This window comes from Cricetulus griseus, chromosome 6, assembly GCF_003668045.3.
Source record: "Cricetulus griseus strain 17A/GY chromosome 6, alternate assembly CriGri-PICRH-1.0, whole genome shotgun sequence".
Lineage (NCBI taxonomy): Eukaryota > Metazoa > Chordata > Mammalia > Rodentia > Cricetidae > Cricetulus > Cricetulus griseus.
This window is the reverse complement of record NC_048599.1, coordinates 141807418-141829496: the sequence shown is the minus strand read 5'-3', so window position 1 is coordinate 141829496 and position 22079 is coordinate 141807418. Positions and strand designations below refer to the sequence as shown.

Genomic DNA, 22079 nt, shown 5'->3' with positions numbered 1-22079 from the left:
CTGGGGGCGGGAGGGAGCTAGAGAGATGGCTCAGTAGTTCAGAGCACTTGTTGGTCTTGCAATGGACCCAGGTTCAGTTCTCAGCACCCACATGGCTACACACAACCATCTGTAACTCCAAAGAATCTCCACACACACCAGATATACATGGTCCACAGACATACATGCAGGCAAAACACCTATACAGACAACATAATTTTGTTCTTTAAAGAGCATATACTGCTCTTGCAGAGAACCCAAGTTCAATTACAGGCAACCATGACCTCCCATAACTTCAGTGATAGGGGATCTAATGCCTTCTGGACTGTGCAGGCACCTGAGTTCATACATGGGTGTTCCCACATACAGACATGCACATACATATAAAGTAAAAATAACAGTTAAGTCTATGGTGAGACATTCAGCTCAGTTGACCAAATGCTTGCCTAACATGCACAAAGCCTGGTTTGTGCAGCACTCCATAAACCAGATGTGATGGTGGAGGAAGACTGAAATTTCAAGGTCGTCCTCACCTACATAGAAAAGTTCAAGGCCAGACGGTGGTGGTGCACGCCTTTAATCTCAGTACTCAGGAGGCAGAGGCAGGCAGATCTCTGTGAGTTCTAGGCCAGCCTGGTCTCCAGAGCGAGTGCCAGGACAGGCTCCAAAGCTACACAGAGAAACCCTGTCTCGAAAAACCAAAAAAAAGAAAAAAGAAAAAAAAAAAAAGAAAAGTTGCACTAGACATCAGTATTTTTTCTATAGATTGTAGGCATAGGAAACATGTTTTTTTTTTTTTTTTCCTAATAGTAGTTTGGCATAGTGATTCCTATCTGTAATCTCAGTGCTAGGGAGGCTGCGGCATAATTACCATGGGCCTGAAGCCAGTCTGGGGTGACTGACTTACACATACACAAAAGCTGAGTAGTATTACATGTGTATCTATACCATTTATCCATCTATGGACGTTAGTTTTTTTGTTTTTTTGTTTGTTTGTTTTTGGCTCCTGTGAATGTTACCAATAAACACAAGAGCACTTTAGGGGCCATGTCCAACAAGTATCCCCCTGTCTTCTGATAGCTACAGTTCTGGGCTGGGATGAAGTTTGCAACCCATTTGAGAGTTGATATCTCTGCATGATTTAAAAGTCTCATTTCACTTTTCTGTGTGGAAAATCATTTCTCTTGGCACCTTTTACTGAGAACTGTCCTTTCTCCATCGAGTTCTTGGCTCCTTTGTCAATAGGCAATTGATTACAGGGGCTGGAGAGATAGCTCAGCAGTTAAGAGCACAGTCTGCTCTTGCAGAAGACCTAGGTTCAATTCCCAGTATCCACAAGGTGGCTCACAGCATCTGTAACTACAATCCCAAGGGCTCTGGTGCTTTCTTCTGGCCTCCATGGGCATTAGGCACACATATAGCAGGTAAGCACTCACACACATAAAATAAAATCTTTTTGCCAGCCAGTGTTGGTGCACACCTTTAATCCCAGCATTCAGGAGGCAGAGGCAGGTGGATCTTTGTGAGTTTGAGGCCAGCCTGGTCTACAAAGCAAATTTCAGGACTGCCGAGAAACAAGATTTTGAGAAACCGTGTCTCAAAAATCAAAAATGGCAACAAAAAAAATCTTAAAAAAAAATCAATTGACTGCAAGGCTTATGCCTGTTTTTAGGGTTTTGGGTCTATAAATTGATGTCATATTTTTTTCCCTTTTCTTTTTGGTTTTTCAAGACAGGATTTCTCCCTGTAGCAGCTCTGGCTAACCTGGAACTCTCTCCGTAGACGAGGCTGGTTTTGAACTCACAAAGATCTGCCTGCTTCTGCCTCCCAAGTACTGGGAATAAATGTGGGTTTCCTGTATTTCTGTCAGCATCAGGCTGCTTTGATTACCATAAACTAGTATTTTAAAGTAAGGTGGCCTCCTGCACTGTCCTTTTTGCTCACGATTATATCAGGTATTTGGTATCTTTTATGGTTCCTGGACACATTTTCAAACTGATGCTTTCATTTTTCTGTGAAAAATGTCATATCTGTGTGGGAGAGAGAGAGTGTGTGTGTGTGTGTGTATTAGGACCCATAGCCTCAGGCAAATACCACTGAGCTACATACACTTCCATGTCATAGCCATTTTGTTTCAGGTAGGGCCTCGTTATGTAGTTCTAGGAAGACTGGAACCCACTGCACAGACCAGGCTGTTCTCAAATTTGCCAGGATCCTCTTTGTGGAGTGCTGAGGTCACATGCACGTGCCACCACACTTGGCCACACTGGAGTTTTGATAGGGACTACATTTACTGAGCTGGGCTTGAGTTAGTGCACCAGGCTCCTGCACCCCCAGCTCACTTAACATTAAATTGCAGCGAGCTGGAACCCTTCCTCCCACCATCCCATAATCACTGAGGGGTGGCCTAAGCCACCTTCTTTTGTGAGCCACCATGTGGTTGCTGGGAATTGAACTCAGGACCTCTGGAAGAGCAGTCAGTGCTCTTAACCGCTGAGCCATCTCTCCAGCCCCTAAGCCACCTTCTTACCACACTCCCTGTCCTGGGCTTATTTAGCCGTGAGTTGCTTAAGTTGGAGAAGGAATATTATTTCCTCACCAGCTGGAAAAGGTTCATTCATTCAGCACCTAGAACCTATTTACTTGCAGTGTTCTGGGTACTGGGAATGGAGATGAGTTCTCCCAGCCCAGAAATGCAGAGTAAGTACCCTCTTGTTTCTTTGCACCTCCTTCATCTTCTTCCAAGGCTTCACAATGTTTGGTATTCTTGGGGCCGTGTCTGGCTCAGTGGTCCAGTGCTTGCTTGATGTGTGTGAGGGCCTGAGCCCTATGACCAGTACAAAAGTCCTCAGTACTTTCATCTCTTTCAGGTGTTGCAAGTAGCATTTTATTATTTTCAGTTAGTATATAGAAACACTCCTGATTTTTAGCCAGCTGTGCTGATACACACCTTTAATCCCAACACACTCAGGAGGCAGAGGCCCCAGCCTCAGAGGCTAAAAGTGGAGGAACAGAGTCTGAGGCTAGCCTGGACAACAGAGCAAAATCCTTGTCTCTAAAGAACAATTCACTGCCAGGGCAGGTGAGGTGGCTCAGTGGGTAAAGGCACAGCCACCACGCCTGATGGCCTGAGTTTGATTTCTGTGACCCATGGGATAGGAGGGAACAGACTGTAGCAAGACTTCTCAACCCACAGGACACACACAAATAAGTACACCTTAGACAGGGATAGCAACGTGATGTGTGCAGGCAAGCCCCTCTGTCCTATGCCCATCTGTCTCTTGCTGAACTGGAAGAGTCAGGCTCTTCTGGCATTTTCTGGTCTTTCTTAGACCAGACTGACTTTGTCCTTGCTCCAAAGTCTCAAGTCCAGCCATCAAAGTACCAACACTCAAAAAAAAGAGCATACGGTTTATTAAAGACAACTCATTAACAGCATTGACTCAGAGAACGGATGAGAACACAAAAGCCACTGCTGTTCCGACCCTCGGGTGACTTGCTGAGCTCCTGGAGGCCACTCCCAGGTGGAAGCTGCAGGTACTCAAGACTCTGGTTCTCCCTTAAGAGTCATCAAGGGCAACTCCTTTCCTCAGGCAGCACCCAATGGGAAAGGAGTCAACCTACTCAAGACAGTCTCCATGTCCTTGGCCTTCATCTCAAGGACCAAGTAGTGGGCACAGGCTACAGGTCTCCCACAGAAATAAATCAGACGCAGTGATTCCAGTAGCATGGTCCCAGGAAGGAAGAGGGTGGGAGAGAGGGATTGAGGGAAGGACAGGCAAGAGGGAATACATTAGGTGTCCCAGGCAGTATCTGCTGGCTTCCAGGCAATGAAGAGGTCAATGCTGGGGCTGAACTACGAGCTAACAAGTCCTAGACTGAGGTGTGGCCAGGATGGTGGGAGTGTATGTGTCCTGTATCTTTGAGTACAGCAAATGCACCAGCTCTGGCCTTTCTTATACTCAGTTCTAGAGTAGAGCTGGCAGCACTCCCAGTCAGGAACAGCAGAGGATGTCAGGGTTAACCTTGGGAAATAAGACAATCCATGCCTCCAACTCCACCATCCCAGCCACTACCACCCACCCACAGCCCCAAGTCACTTGCCAATCTGCAATAAATAGCCTGTGTCTAAATAAATAGTTAAAAAAAAAACCACCCAAATATTCTGTGTTGGGGGAGAAGGTAGCAAAAAGGCAAGCAGAGAGAAGCAGCAGTACCCACGGAAGCTCACTAAAACAGTGGCCTGGGAAGGCAGGAAGCCCTGCGCACCAGTATCAGGAAGGCTTCAGGCAGCAGCTGCTGGAGCCCAATTCTTGACTGGCCAATCTGAGCAGTGAGGACCCTTGCTGTCGACCTGCCTTCAGGACCCAAAACACCTGGCCTCCAAAGAAAATGGGGGAAGAGACAAGGTCAGAAAAAGCCTACTTGCTGAACAAGGAGCAGTTCAGGGCACACTGGCCCCAAGGCCAGGAGATAGCTGAAGCTTCTCTGCAGCCCCCATGGGAGTAGAGGACAAATGTAGTTCTCCTGGCACTGAGAGGTTGCAGGCCGTCCAGTTTAGCCAATCCTGGACACAGAGAGGCATCCTTTGGTCCCCTTGCCCTTGATGAGACTTGAACACCCTGGGTAGGAACATGGAAGCCAAGAGGATGACACCTCTACTGAAATGCTTAGAATCCAACTCCCAGGCACAGCACACACGGGCCGTCCTTGATCTCTGAGATGCTGAGTCTTCAGGGAGCCCCTTAATAGACTCTCCCCCACCCTCCTTTCTCTATACTTGAGCAGAAAATGGGCAAGAGGCCCAAAGTTTCCAGGCCACCATTGTCAGCAGCACTTGGTTTCCACAAGCAGAGCAGAGTCTGGGCCCTCTGATGAGCCGATGTGGGTTCCCTCTCTGACTAGGGGACTTTGAAACCTTGGGCTAGGGATGGGCACAGGATACCCCGGTTAAGGTTGGCCTTTAGGGGTCTTAGCAGGTCACACCTCTCTTTCTGTCTGCTGGCTTCAGGAAGCAGAGAGGAGCAGAGGGGAAGAGGTTTGGGGTAAGGCGTCCCAAGAGAAGGGTAAAGAGAAATGGAGAGTAGAAACAGCAGGAGCCACACACCTCTGGCAAAGGAGGAGGGAGACAGGCAGAGGTAGAGACACAGAAAAGGGGAAGCAGAGCCATAGAGGGATTCCAACACACCCTCACTCCACCTCCAGGGCATGTGTGAACACACATGTACATACACAAAAGCAGAGACACGTGGGGGACACCATACCAGCCACAAGCAAATATACCAGGCAGGAGAGACAAAAGGTGGACCTAGAACAGGCAGTCACTCAGCTCTTCTGGGGTCACTTCCCCAAGCAGCTTGAGCACCAACACTCAGAAATGGTTTCTGGCCCATTTAGCTCCCAATTAGCTCCCCTGACCAGGACCCAGAGGAAGATGAAAGCACAAAGGATAAGGGGCTACTGGGCAGAGGCATGGCAGGACCCTTGCCAGCCTCCTGTGCTCCAAGTGGGCCCAGCCCTAGGAAACCAGTTCAGGAGCTCCAGCCCTACTCAGCAGTCTGGGTGGAGGTTTCAGGCTGAAGTGCAGGGAGGGAACACAGCAGAGTGCTCCAGGAGAAGCAGCCTGGACCTCGGGAACCAGGCTGGGAAGACCTGGAGCCGGCCATGACTGCAGCTTGCGGTCAGGCCAGATTTCCCATTGGCTCCTTCATGTCCCACAAACCAGGGTGTAGAGCGCAGGCGGGTGCTCTTCCAAACCTGGACCTCTTGCCACCAGGTTACTTCGAGTCTTGGAGCTCCTTGGCTTTCTGTAAGATCTGGCAGACGTCTGTGATGGGGTAATCCTGGACACCAGGAAAACCACAATGTGCTCCTGGAGTAGCCCCCACTTTGCTCCACTTGCCACACCCACCACCTTCCCACACAGACCTGTCACCATGGTATGGCACCAGGGATAGGGACCATGGTATACTAGACACCCCAAGTATCCTGCCCCAAACACTGCATGACACCAAGGTCACAACTCCCAAGGTCCAAAGGGTCTTACAGTCTGTCTTAGAACCAGAGTGCCCAAGGCCTCAGCCCTCCCATCTCCTGACCTAGAACCTGGAGCCACACCCATGCCAAGCCTTGAGCTAGCTGGGGCAGTGTAGCCCTTAGTCTTCCAGTCCCCTGAGGAGCCCCAAGAAGAGTTGCTGTGATTACACCCATCTTACAGACCTAGCTAGTGAGGTTATTGAAAACCAACCCTAAGCCAGGTAGGTGTTGGTGAAGACACTGAGGCCTAGAGTATGTCACTAGGCTCAAGTCACATGACAAGGAGAGCAGACCATACATAAACCTCAGGCTCGCTGTTAGACCATCTGATACACACCTGCCTGCCTGAGCAAAATCAGCAACATCCATTGCCTTCATCTTGTCACCCAGAATGCTGAAGGCCAGGGACATACACCACTCAAGGTCTGTGAAGACCAGGACTCAATTCAGATCCAAACCAGATGTGGTCCAGGAGTCTGGACCCTGAACCCACACTATTTGCTGTTTCTGGAGCCAGCCTGCCACAATGGCTGGCACAGGATGGAGGGGAAGTGCCTGCCCTCCAGTGCCCATTACCTGCAGGAGACGCATGTTGACGGTGAAATCTCCCTCCAGCAACTGCTCCCGGATCAGTCTGCAGGGAAACAAGCAGCCACAGTGCTGCTGCGGACGCCCCAGGAGCAGGCCTACAGGCCTTCTGCTTATTCCTCCACCCTCAGCAAGTCCCACTGGAGGTTAGAGTTTCCGAGGCTTGCTCTTGTCACCATCCAGGATTGGCACCCCCACCACACACACACACACACCCTAGCTTTCCTTAGGGGCAGGGTAAATCATGCCCCACTCACATGAGCATGGCACAGCAGACCAGGAGGAGGAAGTCAAAGCGGTTGTCATCGGCAAAGAGGGAGTCCCAGATCCGGATGACATCAGGCAGCAAGAACTCCTGCGACAGCAGCAGTGTCAGCCAGCGGAAGGCAAAGAACTGCGGCTTGATATTCTGCTCTTGCTGGGGAGACAGCAGGGATCGGGTGTCAGCTGCATAAAGAAAATATAGCCTAGGAGCAAGCCCTGCTCGGGGCCCTCACAGGGGCCGTACAGAGCCTCGGTTCACTAAGTGGAGGGACAGCTGCTGTTAATCCAGCCAATGCTGCCAATACTAGAAACCCTGAATTCTACACTAGTCCTTCAGATTTGGAAATGATGGCTCACCACATGCACTTCCTCCTCTCTGTTTGTGGACATGTACAAGGACCAGTACCTCTACTTAGCTTACATAACCCATGAAACAACCCCACAGCGCAGGGCTCCCCAAGAAGGCCCACTTGGTGAGCCACAGAGGGTATTTACAGAAAGAGCATGTACCACTACTGTGGAATATTACTTTAACTGGGCAAAGATGTGTTATATTTGTTTATGCTGCATTTGTTTAACGAAGTAAAGATGTCCTGCCTAAGGCACCCGATTGGTCTAATAAAAAGCTAAAGGACCAATTGCTAGATAGTAGAGAGACAGGAGGGGCTGGCGGGCAGAGAGAATAAATAAGAGGAGGAATCTAGGCTCAAGAACAAAGTAATGAGAAGAGAAAAAGAAAGAGATACTGAGGCCAGTCAGCCAGGTAACCATCAGCCAGTAAGACATGGAGTAGGACATACAGAAAGAAAGAAAATAAAAAGCACCGAGTCAAAAACATATATTTAGAGAAACAGGTTAAAATAAATTTTAAGAGCTAGGCCGGGCGGTGGTGGCGCACGCCTTTAATCCCAGCACTCGGGAAGCAGAGGCAGGCAGATCTCTGTGAGTTTGAGGCCAGCCTGGTCTCCAAAGCGAGTGCCAGGATAGGCTCCAAAGCTACACAGAGAAACCCTGTCTCGAAAAACATATATATATATATGAGCTAGAAGATAAGGCTGAGCATTCATAACTAGTAAGTCTCTATGTCATAATTTGGGAGCTGGCTTGTGGCCCAAAGGCCTGCTACACTACATAGTAAAAATAGCATCCCATGTTATTTAAAAATGTATGCTTCAAGACAGGCATAGTGGCACATGCCTTTAAAGCCCACACTGGTGACACAGAGGCTGGCAGATGTCTTGGGTTCAAGGCCAGTCTGGACTACACAGCCAGGACAGCCAGGACTACACAGAGAAACCCTGTCTCAATAAATAAATAAATAAATAAATAAATAAATAAATAAATAAATAAATAAAACAAAAATATATGCATCCATATTTTTTTTCACAAAACGTTTTGAAGCCGGAATTCCAGCACTCTGGAGGCAGAGGCAGGCAGATCTCTGTGAGTTTGAGGCCAGCCTGGTCTACAGAGCGAGTTCCAGGGCAGCCTCCAAAACAATACAGAGAAACCCTGTCTTGAAAAACCAAAAACCAACCAAACAAACAAAAAACTTGTTTTTGAGATAGGGTCTCACCATATAGCCCTGGCTGGTCTCAAATTCACTAGATCGGGTTAGCTTCAAACTCACAGAGACCCACCTGCCTCTGCCTCCTGGGAGCTGGGATAAAAGATGTGCACTAGCACTGCCCAGATTCATTTTTTTTTGTTTTTGTTTTAAGACAGGTGTGTAGCCCAGGATGGGCTCAAAATCACCATGAAGTCAAGTATGACCTTAAACTCCTGATCTCCCTGGCTACCACCTCCTGAGACCTGAAATCCGAAGCATGTACCACTATGGCTGGTTAATACACCACTGAGAATGGAACTCAGATTGAGCCCAGGGCTTCATGCATGCTAGGCAAGCATTCTATCAACTGAGCCACGGCCCCTTCCCACAACACTTACAATTTATATGTAAAAATGTATCTTCTTTTTTTTATTTTTTTAGAGTTTTGTTTGTTTTCTGTTTTTGAGACAGGGTTTCTCTGTGTAGCTCTGGCTGTCTTGGAACTAGCTTTGTAGACTATGTTGGTCTTGAACTCACAGAGATACACCTGCCTCTGCCTCCTGAGTGCTAAGTTTAAAGGCGTGCACCATCACCACAATTTATTCTTAAATTCTTAAAATAGGTTTTCATGTAAACTGGCCTCAAACTCATGATGTAGTCCAGGCTAGCTTGAACATCCTCCTACAATGTGCCTTCCTATCTAGATTAAATTGAACTATTCTATGAAATACACAAGTGATGGCACAACAATAACTTCAAGTTACTTTTTTTTTTTTGAGACACAGTTTCCCTGTGTGGCTTTGGAGGTTGTCCTGGAACTCATGCTGGTCTCCAACTCACAGAGATTCACCTGCCTCTGCCTCCTGAGTGCTGGGATTAAAGATGTACGCCACCACATCCCAACCTGAAATTACATTTTTAATTTATTTGTTGAGGGTATGCAGAGTTAAAGAACAACTTGCAAGAATCAGTTCTCTCCTTCTACTATGTGGGACTGAACTAAGGAGGCTGGCTGGCCTTAGTGTTAAATACCTGCTTGGCCACTATTTTTTTCCTTTCTTTCTTCCTTTCCTTCTTCTTTTTTTTTTTTGTTTTTGTTTTTTGAGACAGGGACTCTATGTTGTAACCCTGGCTGTCCCGGAACTCACTTTGTAGACCACGCTGGCACTCAAACTCAGAGATTCACCTGCCTCTGCCTCCTGAATGCTGGGATTAAAGGTGTGTGCCACCCCCACCCCAGCATTTTTTTGGTTTGAAACAAAGTCTCTCTATGTATTATTCCTGACTGTGCTGAAACTTGTTCAATAGACCCAGCTGGCCTCAAACTCAGAGATATCTTCTGCCTTTGCTTCCCAGGTGCTAGGACTAAGGGCTTGCTCCACCCCTTCCCAGCCTACTTGGCTTCTATGCTCAGCTGCCAGGCCTCCCAGGCCTCCTCAGCACATGGGCCGCATCCCCGGCACTAGGTCAGCACCCTGAGTAAATGCCCAAAATTGCTCAACTGCAGCCACTTTCAGCCCCCAGACTAAAGGCAGTAGTACTAGGTGTGTGCCTGGCCTGTGTGCCCTGCCCACGTGCAGTCAGGGTGTCTTTGCTTGTGTGTACGGTCCTCACCAGTTTCAGGTAGAGTTCTACATCCTTATCCTTCAAGGTGGAGTACACCTTTTCCATCTTGTAGGTGATGCCGCACTGGGAGTCATCAAGGCTCTTGATGAAGTTGTCCCGGATCTCAGCCATGAGGTTGGTGAAGCAGAAAAAGGTATCTGCTTCCGCATGCTCTGGAACAGACAGTGAGGTGTGGGTGGACACAGGAAAGAGGTGTTCTGAGTCCCACCTCGCCTCTCACCCCCAGGACATATGCCCCACTTTTACATGTCACCAAACTGCCCCTGTGGAGGCTGGAATGGGTCCTTCACCTTGGCCCCTGTCTAACCCTAAGGACATCACCACTTCTACCTCACCTTCTAGGCACACAATGCACTGGACAGTTTATCTTACACTATCCTAGTGGGTCACATCTTTTGGTGTCTTGTGACCATGTATTCTACAGAAAGTTACAGGTGTCAACAAGTCAGTGAACAACAGTATTCTAGAAGGCAGAGCTGGAAAGAGTCTTAGATACAATCCAGGCCAGCACCTGCTCTGACATGGGCACAGATATCTGGAAGTAGATAAGGCTCTGGAGCCCCACGTGGCCCAATAGTCTAGCTAGCCCCATTCTCTTTCTCTAGGGAGTCAGCAATGGGAGATCCAGGTGGCTAAGAGCCTGTCTACCTTTCCACTCGCTATTGGGGTCAGTGGCAAAAGTGTAGTAGAGGGGGCCCACGATCTCATTCATGCCCTGCACATAAGCGATGCCAGGGTTGAGCTTGGCATAGATGAACAGGATCCGTTCCACCACCTCCCAGTGGGCTTCACAGCCATTGGGCAGAACCTCATACTCGTTCAGGGCCGGTGGTGCATTGTTCTTGTGCGGGGAGCTCATCTGGGGAGAAGAGGAGAGCCTGTTAGCAGATCAAATGTTCCCATTAAGCTCAATTTAACTAAGCATCTGAGCTTATGGGTAAGACAGGGCTTAGAGGAACATCACAGACACAAGGAAGAGGCAGGTCAATGCTCTATGAAGACATTGGAAGTGACAACTAGGCTAAAAACAGAGGTGGCAACAGGCATGATGGTGCACACCTCCTTTAGTCCTAGTACTTGAGAGGCCTCTGCCTCTCTGTGAGTTTAAGGCCTTCCTAGATTACATAGTGAGACCCTAGCTTTAAAACCAAAAACCCAAAACCAAGCAAACACAACAACAGAACAGAGTTAAATTCTGTGGTGAGGAACTGATGTGGGGAGGGAAAGAAGGAACGCCCTGCACAGTGAGAAATCTTAATCTTGACTGGTGGCTACACAGGTGGACCTGTGAGAAAAACAGGTCTAGTTTTATACATAAAATGTGTGCATTTATTGAAAATAAAGACTTAGCTGGGTGGTGGTGGCATACATCTTTAATCCCAGCACTAAGGAAGCAGAGGTAGGTGGTAGGCGAATCTCCCTAAGTTTAAAGCCAGCCTGGTCTACAGACCAAGACAGCCAGAGCCACACAGAGAGACCCTATCTCGAAGGAAAAAAAACAAAAAAATATAAGACTTAGCTTCGTGCAATGGTGCAGGCCTGTGAGCCCTAGCATTTGGAGGTAGAATTGGAGGATCAGGAGTTCAGTGCTAGCCTCAGCTACATATAACAGTCTAGGCCAACCTGGGATACATAGAACCAGTTCAAAACGAGAAAAGGGCCCACGGGCTGGAGAGATGGCTCAGAGGTTAAGAGCACTGACTGCTCTTCCAGAGGTCCTGAGTTCAATTCCCAGCAACCACATGATGGCTCACAACCATCTACAATTCAATCTGGTGCCCTCTTCTGGCATGTAGGTAGAGCAGTGTACAGCAGTGTACATGTAATAAATAAATGAATCTTTAAAAAAAAAAAAAAAGAAAGAAAGAAAGAAAGAAAGAAAGAAAGAAAGAAAGAAAGAAAGAAAGAAAGAAAGAAAAGAAAAGGGCCCACAACATAATTGGCCCTGCAGAACCTCAGGGAATTTAGGGGATTTGGGTGCCTGGGCTCTGCCCTCGGCCTGCTCCAGCAGTGGCTGCAGAGCTGAAGGATCTGCAGGAGAGACCCCAGCAGACTATAAAAGGCTGTTTTAGGAGTCCACGAGTTCAGGCTATCTCCACACACCTGTTATACATGTATATGACAGAAACACATGCACCCAGGAGCACACCATACTCCTCCAATCATCTCTCAAAGCCATTTTCACACGGTTCAGACAATTTCAAGGCATTATGCAGCTGCGGATGGCCCTGAGCTAATCCTCCTGCCTCAGGTTACAGGTGGAGAGACAGCACCACCTTTGAAGATGAGGAAACTAAGGCTCACAGACTTGAACCTGGACTGGCTGGCCCAGAGCCTGTGGGCCAACCTGCTGGAGGAGGCTTTCTACCAAGAAGGGCCAGTGCTTCTAGCTTTCCAAGAACATGCTTTCCATGACCTCATTTCCTCCTAGCTGTTCCACAGCCAGGCAGGGCAGGAGAGATCATGCCCAGATTACAGAGGAGGAAAAACCCCAGAAACAACAGCTCAGTATCCCTTGCCCAGAGCTGCACGGAAGGCTGACTTAACTCAAGCCACCCCACTACAGGTCCAGAATTCTAGGAATGAAGCTTGAGGTGAATCCTGGGCTGTCAGAATTAGATCCAAAGATAAAATGGGTGGAGTCAGACCCTCATAGGCAGTACTACAGTGAAAGGACTGACAACGTAAGGCTTTAATCCGGGCAATCAGCATCCACACCCAGAGGGATGTACAAAAACTGAGCCACACTGGGCTATCCACAACAACTCTGGTGGATCCTAGCCCCGTGGCAGGGACATGGAACCAGTAGTGAATGCAGCCGTCCTGGCTGCCCCATCAGCATCTTGACCAGCTCGCAATTTGGGGAAAAGAAATTTGTGCAATCCTCCATTCCCTGATGGGAGGATGCAGAAGAGAGCTTTCCCACTGATGAAAGCCAGTGACATGTGGGAACAAATCATCAATATGGGTCCCAAGGCAGTGGGTCTAAATGGAGAAATAAGGTCACACACCTTTTTGGGCATAGCAGCTGCCACAAGTGGCAAGGGTCTGCTAGATCCTGGAGCTCAACAACCCTCAGGGCTTATCCTCTTCTGTATGCCCCAGATCTGTCCCTGCTCTAACCAAACAGAAAACTCTAGCCTAGAAAGACACAGCCATCTGTTTTGATATCCATTCTATGCCCTAGTATACCTGAACCAAAAGTTGCTACCTGCCCAGAATACTCCAAGAGCCCACCAGCCATCTGCACAAAGGCCCTGTCTAACCTCCCTACCAACAACTCTTCTAGTATCCTCCAGCACCTTCCCTCTCCTGTCTCATGGGTTCTAGCTATAGGGACCCTCATTTTTTTTTCCATGATACAAATGATAAATTAAGCTTTCAGTGTAAGAAGTAGAGCCAAGCAACTCTGCAGCGGTGATCAAGATGCCAGCAGCTGTGGGTCCCTACAGGCAGTCCAGCCCAGTTGCTTCAACCAGGTGAAGATGGCTTTGTTGCACCATGGGCACAACAGCTGGAGCTCTGTTTGGCACCTTCTCCTGTCTCAGGACTGGAATGTGGGGTTGGGAGCTGATTGGCGGCATTGGGAAACCATGATGCAGAGTGGTGGCACCTCTGGCACATTCATGGCATTGGAATAGGCATACGATGCTGATCAGGACAGGGTTTTGCCTGCTACAGCTATACTTTCTCATCCATTTCAACCCTTGTACGATAATAAAGTTTTTTCTTTTTTTCTTTTTTAAGACAGGATTTCTCTGTGGCTTTGGAGCCTGTCCTGGAACTCGCTCTATAGACCAGGTTGGCCTCTAACTTACAGAGATCTGCCTGCCTCTGCCTACCAAGTGCTGGGATTAAAGGTGTGTACCAACACCGGCCAGCAATAAAGTTTTTTCTTTAAAAAAAAAAAAGATAAATTACATTTATACAGTTATTAAGTATCAACATTCAACACAAATCTAAAACTGACCACCAGCCCCCAGGACGGAGAGACATGGGTGACTTCCTCACGGTGTTCAGGAAGGGCATGGTGGCATGTGTGCAGCACACATGGCAGTGGCCAGTGGCTTCATGGTCCATGCAGTGGGTAGGTAACAGGGACATAAACTAGCTTGCTTGTGGGAGGAGGGGACACAGTGGGTACTGGGGTGAGGCCTCAGTCCAAAGGCTCTTGTCTTCTGCAGCAGAATTGCCAGCCTGGTCCCCATTTCTTGAACATTGGCACATGCTCCAACAACACTTGAAAGGCTATTTCTTCTCCATCCTTACCATCCTGCCACATGGGCAGCTGAAGCTGACATCCAGATCCGGATGGACCGCTAGTCAGCCCAGCACTGCTCTCATTACACCCCGGACCTCTCTCTCAGTCATCCCCATTTCACCTCGGCCAGAGCCTGAGCATGGGCAGCATCTCCCTCGCCCTGTAACAAAAAGGCCCTCTCACACCAACCTTCAGGATGCAGGCAGTGCACAGTGGCCAGTGGATCAAAGGAAACATGTAGGGGACAAACTGTTAAGAAAAGACCCCAGAGGAGCTGGAGAGATGGCTGAGATGAAGAGCACTGGCTGCTCTTCCAGAGGTCCTGAGTTCAATTCCCAGCAACCACATGGTGACTCACAACCATCTGTAATGACATCTGGTGCCCTCTTCTGTCTTGCAGGCACACATGCAAATACAGCACTTATATACATAAATAAATCTTTAAAAAAGGAAAGACCCCAGGGGGCTGGAGCAAAGGCTCAATAGTTAAGAGCATTTGCTCTTGTAGAGGACCAGAGTTCGATTCCCAGCACTCACAACTACCTGCCTCCAGTTCCAGGGGATCCAATGCCTTTTATTTATTTATTTATTTATTTATTTATTTATTTATTTTACCTCCACAGGCACCAAACATGTACATGGAGCACACACACACATGCAGGCAAACACTCAAAATAAATAAATATTAAAAAAGACCCCAGGTCCCCAACTGGCTCTTACATTTGTGACCCCGCTCCGGTTCCGGGCCACTGTCTGAGATTTCAGTGTAGTCTGCTCCACCCGTTTACGAAGGGTCTCGAACTCATTCTGTGGGTCCAGGATGAGAAGGCATGGGTACTCAGTGGCTCTTTGGAAGAAGGAGATATCTGGACACAGCCTCCTATTGGAATGGAGAGAATGCTATCACTCAGGGTGGCAGCCCCAGGCATCCAAAAAGTGGTTGATTTTATGTATTTATTTTACAGTGCTAGGGACTAACCTAGGTCCATGCTAGACAAGTGCTCTACTACTGAACCCTCTCTTCTAACATTTCAGCTGGGGATGATGGCACACACCTGTAATCAAGTTCATGGAAGGCCTGAGGCAGGAGGACTGCCCTGAGTTCAAGGCCAGCTTCAGCTACAAAGTGAGGTTCCCGAGCAACCTTGACTAGTCTCTAAAAACTAAAATAATATTTTAACCCCCAAAACACAGTTTTTAAAAAGGCAGTAGAATTACATATATATGCTCATTTCATATGTGTTTGGGAAGAGGTACATGTGTACATTTTTTAAGTATATTTATGGTCATAAAGCCTAATTCTCGTAAACCACAAACACCTTTCCAAGACAAAAGCACTTGTTTAGGAGCTAAGGATATAGCTCGGTGGTAGAATGCTTGCCTAGCATGCACTATGTATACATGTATACAAGTATGTCTGATATTTTATAAGGAGTCAAGTCCTGAATTCAATCCCCAGCAAAAAATTATATTGTATTTACATGAATCCATCTGTAGATTCATGGATATGCACAAGGATTAATCATGGTCATTTACTACAGGAAAGGTTTGGTTAAGTGCAAAAGAACACCCTCTGCTGATAAGAAGAGGTATGCAAGGAACGGCAAGCAGGGGGGCTCTGGAGCACGAAAGTGCACTGTAAACATCATGGGCATAGCACATTGCATAACTGGCCCTCTGGAAACACTGACAACCTACTGCCATCACCGATGGGAGAGAGAGTCTGAGCCCCTAATCCCTGCCTAAACTACTACAGGATGAGGCTCTTGACCTACACCTGGCCAGTGCAGCATTTCAGAGGTAGGGCTGCTCCAATGCCAGTCTGAGAAGAAAGGTGCCGAAAGCCTAGTTCCAAAAGCCCATCCAGGCATCCAGAGGACACATGGAAAGGCATCTGGGCAGAGATGCAGCACTCAGGGGGTGGGGGGCAGTGGAGATCTTCTTGTAGACTTTATCCTAACACTCAGAACATTCCTGCATCAGTTCCTTAGGCTAGGAACTGATACACAGCCCTATGCCTAGCATCCTCCTCTTGCCTGGCATCTCATGCCGAGTCACCTCCCCTAAAATAAGGCTCCAATTCTTTCCTCACAGCACCGGCAACCTTTGCAATGCCATACATGTTGACAGGTTGAGTACCTGTCCCTTCAGGTAAAACTCCAGGCAGCTGGCCTGTGTTGCTGCAGACAGAACTGGCCCCAGGATCCCTTGGGAATGCCTGTGAGGTGCTCTGCATAACTTCCCTGTCTACACAAGGAGTAGGTACCAGAGAGGATTCAGTCAGGCTGCTCCAAGTTAAGGGGGATTAGCTCCCAGGGCCCTTCTCCCAAGGCAACCGATTATTTCAAAGGCCTCTGTAGCATGCAGAAGCCAGCATAACAATCCAAATGATATGTGAAGACTCATACTGCACATGCCCTTAGTCTGGGCCATCTCACTTCTGCTTCCAGATAGGTCATGTTCAGAGAGCCTGACTTGCCTGCCTGTGGTCAAACAGCCAATTGGTGAAGCTGTCACTGAAACCAAACAAATAGGCGCCAGTGCCCTTTGGTACTCCACTGCAGGAACACACCCTGGCAGCAGAAAGCCCCCCTGAGCCTCTTACCGGACATCTTTGTCAATCTGCAGTAGCACCTCGTTGTCCTTAAAATATGTGTTCCACCTGCTATCAGGGTTTGGGTTGAGGGGCTGTGAAGAGAGAAGCAAATGGTGTGTGCAAGGCCTCACATCAAATACCCAAAGACCTAGCTCTGGTCTAGAGACAAACTCAGTCCACAGCAAGTACTCAGCAAGTAGTTTTCCCAGGGCTGCCCAGGTTCTGTAGAAGCACTTCCACACTACACTGGCAGCATCGAGCCTGGCAGTCTGCTCTGAGCACATTCTGTGTGGCAGGCAGTGTTCTCAGCAATGCCCCAGTTAAAAGTGTGCATGTAACAATCACTCAATGAGGGCCCCTGAAAGGGCAAATGAACACATTAATGTCATTTTACTATCTACCAGTGCTTTGAGTAGTCACTCCTGTCTGAGAGGATGGGTCTGAGGCCAGGCCAGCTACACTTCCTACCCTGTGAAGCACATATGAAGGAGCTTGGTACAGCAAGAGAAAAACAGGATTTTCTCCAGGCCTCAGACAGGCACTTCATCCTTACTTCTGCCCAGCTCTTTCTTCAACCGTACAATCCTAGTGCCTTCTTCAAGGACCCCAGGTGAGGAGAGGCATGTAGTTCATTGCAGGGTGACTGCCTAAAACATCTGAGATTCTCTGCTCAACCTCCAAGCCCATAAAAAAGGCAAACAAACGAACACTTCACCAAGGATAAATCCCAGATCTTGAGAGGGCTGAAGCAGGAAAACTGCAAGTTTGTGACAAGCCCAGGCAACAGAGCAAGATCCTGCCTCAAAAAACAAAACAAAACAAACGAAAAACAAACCCATTTCAGGCTGCAAAATGGCCATTTCGGGCTACAAAATGGCTAAGTGGGTAAAAGTGCTTGCTGCACAGCATAAGACCCAAGTTCAGTCCCCAAAACACACAGGGGAAGGCAGGAACTGACTCAAATTTGCCCTCTCACCTCCATGTCTGCGCCATGGCATACACCCTCACTGGCATCCATAAACATACTAATAATGAATTTTAAAAATGTTTTAGAGTTCAGGGTCACTCTTGGCTATAAAATGAGTTCCCGGCCAGGATGAAATATATAAGACTCTGTCTTTTTTTCGAGACAGGGTTTCTCTGTGTAACAGCTCTGGACTCAAACCCACAGAGACCCTCCTGCCTCTGCCTCCTGAGTGCTAGGATTAATGGCGTGTGCCACCACCACCAGGCATCTTAATTAATCTTTTATTAAAATAAAAAAAATACATTAAAAAAAGTACTGGTGGTGACAGTTCCAGAGCCCAAAGAGCTACTGGAGCAGGGCAACTCCCACAGTACCCCAGGACAATGGTTATCCATTGCTACTAACTGCGGCTAGGGCTTCTTGTGCCTAGAATAAGCAGGGAGACACCACTGTCTCCAAGGGGTGGGAACCCTGATGGAAGGAACTGACAGGAATGCAGGTCAGGCCACCTGTCCTCCAGCGAGGGGCCCTTGCCTGGGCTAAGCCTCTCCCTCCCCATGTGCACTTTTGGCCCCTAATGTCAACCTTACTTACATGGTCCTCAAAGGTCACATCCTCCCTGGATACACCCATATTGGCCTTGGCAATGCCAGGCTGGATAATCATTTCTCTCAGGAACTGAGAATAGAGCCCCCTGCAGGAGAACAGGGCAGAGAAGGGTGAGTCCAGAGAAGCACCCACAGGAAGCAAGACGTGTGTGTGAGGAGAGCCCTCTAGTTCACAAGTCTCACCTCTGCTTGGCCAGGATGGAAGTCCACGAGGCTCTCTCCAAAGGAAGGTAGTTCAGGAGGATCTGCACAGAGAACAACACAGCTCTGGCGACATCCCTGCCCCCATCCTGGACAGCAGGGGAAGCACACAGGCCTCAAAAGAAAGGCTTCATGAAACCCGGAACAGGTCAGGTGGCTGTGACCCAGGAGCTCAGGCCTGAATAGTGGCCCCCCTCCTCCTCGTCCCAGCTCAATCCCTCCCTCTGCTTTCCTCACAGACTCTTCTGAATGAGGAGAGACCGTGGCATTGAAGGGCTGTTAACCAGGAACAGGGGCTGCCACGGCTCAGCTAGTGGCTTCAGGGGGAACTAGCCTCTGCTTTGTCCCAGTCAGCATCACTTCCAATGCCATGTGCCAGGAAGTGGGAATTGTTACTGGCATTATAAAGTGTGCCATCCCCAATAGCATCCTGAAGAGGAGGCCAAGAGAGCACAAAACCACACAACTTCCAGAGATACTTCCTTAGACAAGCAAGGAGCAGAGAGGAGAGGCCGGGAGGAGGTGCAGGCAAGACCCAGGAGACCCCAAACCAAGAAGCCCCACCCCAGGCACACCCACCTTCCAGCAGAGGCAGCGTAGTCCGCCCTCACAGGGGATGCCTGTGGACACAGCAGGCAAAGGTCACCCCAAGCCAGAGTTCTAGAACCCCCCAGCCCTACACCATGGAGCCAGTTGGCAGGGAGTGGAGTAGGCAAGAAGCACTTTGGGGACCATCCTCCACCAAAGACATGTCCGAGCTGGATGCTAACTCTAGTTTCTGTCTACAGCCCTGCCCCCCAGCCCAGAACTTCATCTGTCTGGGATGTTCTTTGAACCTTCTCATCTCTATTTCTTCTTCAAAGAGGCCACTATCAACTACCAACTCTTTTCAAAGTCAGGCTCTCTTTTAGGGAAGGGAGTAAAGTTTCATATAATCCAGGCTGGCCTCAAATCTACTATGGAGCTAAGGAAGAACATGGATTTCCTCTTGCCTCCACCTCCTGAGTGGCAGAATTACAGGTGTATTTGGCTACCATGTGTCTAGTTTATGGGGTGCTGAGAATCAAAAGTGGGACTCTGTTCATGCTAGCTAAACACTCTATGAACTAAATGACATGCCCAGACTCAGTCACTCTTAATTTCTATTTATGCTTGAGACCAGGTCTCATTATATAGTTCTGGCTGAGCTGGAACTCACTATGTAGACCAGGCTGGTCTTGAACTCACATATATCCATCTGCCTCTGCCTCCTGTTCTGGGATTAAAAGTGTGCACCACTATGCTGGGCATCAGTGTCTCTGTGGCTCTCTCCATTATAACACCCATCACAACTGGAGTATGAACTTAATGAGTGTAACGCCCACAAATGGAGAGGCCTCAGACACGCAGCGTATTTGTTTGTTGATATCCTATGCCTAGCACAGGACACAGGTCACAAATGGCATTCCACATTTGTGAAATTCAAACCAAACTGTCAGGTTAAGAGTTCTGTGCCAGATAGCCATGATTTCAGTTAATTCCAATTTTAGTTCCAGTAAGTATGAAAGATTAGCTCCCTCATCCTCACTTACAGATAAAGAAACTTATCTGTACACAGAGCAACCAAGGATTAGGACACAGGTGTAATGAGCAGCCCAAGCTCTGCGTGATCACCACAGCCAGCCGCCCCTCTGGGGCCTCCACACCACTCCAGAATGGGGAGATCAACTTCTGCAATGCTGTACAGAACCTCACAAGAACAGCTTTGATGATGGTTTCCCTGGCACCATGACACTGAGCCAATGCCCACAACTCAGAAATCTGAAGGACTTAAGCTCCTTCCTGGCTATGTTAGCAGGCAGAACAGTGCCATGAGGAGCTATAAGAACACCTTGGGTGTTTTTACAGACAGGGTAAAAAGCCAGCTATCTCTGTGCTGGAACATTAACCACGTGAGGAAGGGCAAAGTCAAACATGGCTGATGTTCAACTCCTTAAAGTTGGTGTTCTAAGGCTTGGGTTTTAGCATTAACCAAAGGTCACTCGAAACTCTGATCCAAAGTCAGGGAGAGGAACCAGGAACCACCCTGCAACTTCTGAAACTCAGGAAACTAGCTGAGAAATGACAAACACCTCATCTAGGCTTAAAGAGTCACCCCCATTTCAGTCTTCAGGCTACTACAGGGAATCTGGGGAGCAGATTCTAAGGGCAAAGGGTGGTTACCACTCCTACAGCTTCCAGGCAGCTCTAGGAAATCAGGCTATTTTCTTGATGCTTCCTCTCCATCTTAGCCATAATGCTATTCCAGAGAAACCCCAGGTAAAATTATGCCTTACCACTAAAGCTGAGTTCTCGAAGTTTTTCTAACACAATGGAGGGCTCCTTCAGGACATCCTGGAAATCTGCAATCCTTCAAGGGCAGAAAAGGAAACCCCAAATGACCAATCTTGCAGCCCACAGATTCCCTTACCCCAACAGTCTCCAACCTCTAGCTTAGGGAAGTGGGCAATACAAGTTTCTTCTTCTAAAGTCTGCAATGCCAACGAAGAGCAACGAGAAATGTTCTGGTCAAAACGGTTTTAAATGAGACCTTAACACGAAGCACTTTCAACTGTTAGTGAGCTGGCATTTCCAGAGCACTTGCTGTGGCCAAGCCCAGCCCATAGCACACCACTACCTGAATTCACACAACCAAGCTTCGAAACCAGGAGTAATTTGATCTACAGACAACGGACCTGACAATCTCCCCACCACTCTCACAGCTCTTGGTTGGGGAAGGAAGGGGGAGGGGGCACAGATCTCTTGGGCCTGCCCTCAGGCACGGAAAAAAAGACTAAAAATTAGTCCTGGAGTGAGCAAAATTTAGCCGACGCTGCAAGATGTAGCCTGGGGGGGGGGGGGGACGCGTTAAGAGGCCAGACTGGAGAATCTGGGTTCTTGCCAGTGTTTCTCAGGAGTATCTGAGGGGAAAAGAGGATCCTGGGGCCAGGAAGTGGGGAGGATAACAGAGTCTGGATGAGGGAAAGGGGTCCGGAGTGAGACAGAGGGAAAGGTGACATCAACATAAGAGAAGCGTCTCTGCTTCTCCCCCTGCCACACAGGCAATGATGCTGTAAAGTGGGCGCTGGGGACCCTCCGCCGGGGGTGGGGGCTATTCTTGGCCGCACATGCGCTGAGCAGCTCCATCGGGAGAAGGCGCGGCCCGGCCAGGGCCGTCTAGGGCAGTCCTGCCCTCGGGTTTCCTTACCGGCTCTTGTGCAGACTCGACATGGTGTTGACTTCCGGACCCCCAGGCTGCCTCTGCGGCCCCAGCTGCCGCCACGGCCCCCCCTCCCCCTCCGGGGACCCGGGGAGCTCTGCTCAAGCCTCCGGCGGGAAGCAAAGCCGAGAGCGTGCTCGTTCCGCAGGAGCCTGGCCGCGCTGGT

At 48.7% G+C, this 22079-nt stretch overlaps 1 protein-coding gene across 5 annotated transcripts; it reads right to left on the bottom strand.

Moving 5' to 3' along the window:
* Positions 1-3374: 3374 nt before the first annotated feature.
* Tbc1d13 (TBC1 domain family member 13) lies at positions 3375-22058 on the bottom strand. 5 transcript variants are annotated; one of them, XM_027423149.2, is made up of 12 exons: positions 21902-22058; positions 20991-21064; positions 19255-19295; positions 18658-18719; positions 18461-18560; positions 16909-16991; positions 15024-15183; positions 10691-10901; positions 10031-10194; positions 6861-7021; positions 6592-6649; positions 3375-5822 (listed from the first exon to the last, which is right to left on the bottom strand). In XM_027423149.2, the coding sequence occupies exons 1-12, from the start codon at positions 21922-21924 to the stop codon at positions 5757-5759; spliced, it is 1203 nt and encodes a 400-aa protein (XP_027278950.1). In that variant the 5' UTR covers positions 21925-22058; the 3' UTR covers positions 3375-5756. The 5 variants fall into 5 exon arrangements, 4 of the variants coding, with proteins under 4 accessions (XP_027278950.1, XP_027278952.1, XP_027278951.1 ...); XM_027423150.2 differs by lacking the exon at positions 3375-5822 and adding an exon at positions 5845-6440; XM_027423151.2 differs by lacking the exon at positions 19255-19295 and having other exon boundaries at positions 21902-21970.
* Between the last annotated feature and the right edge of the window lie 21 nt (positions 22059-22079).

Excerpts from the sequence above, each read along its gene's own strand:
- Tbc1d13 (XM_027423149.2), bottom strand. The coding sequence starts at position 21,924 with ATGTCGAGTCTGCACAAGAGCCG. Across the intron at positions 10,902-15,023 it reads ACCGGAGCGGGGTCACAAAT|ATGAGCTCCCCGCACAAGAA; the intron begins GTAAGAGCCAGT and ends TCTTCTCCCCAG. Across the intron at positions 6,650-6,860 it reads GTCTGCTGTGCCATGCTCAT|ACTGATCCGGGAGCAGTTGC; the intron begins GTGAGTGGGGCA and ends GTTTCCCTGCAG.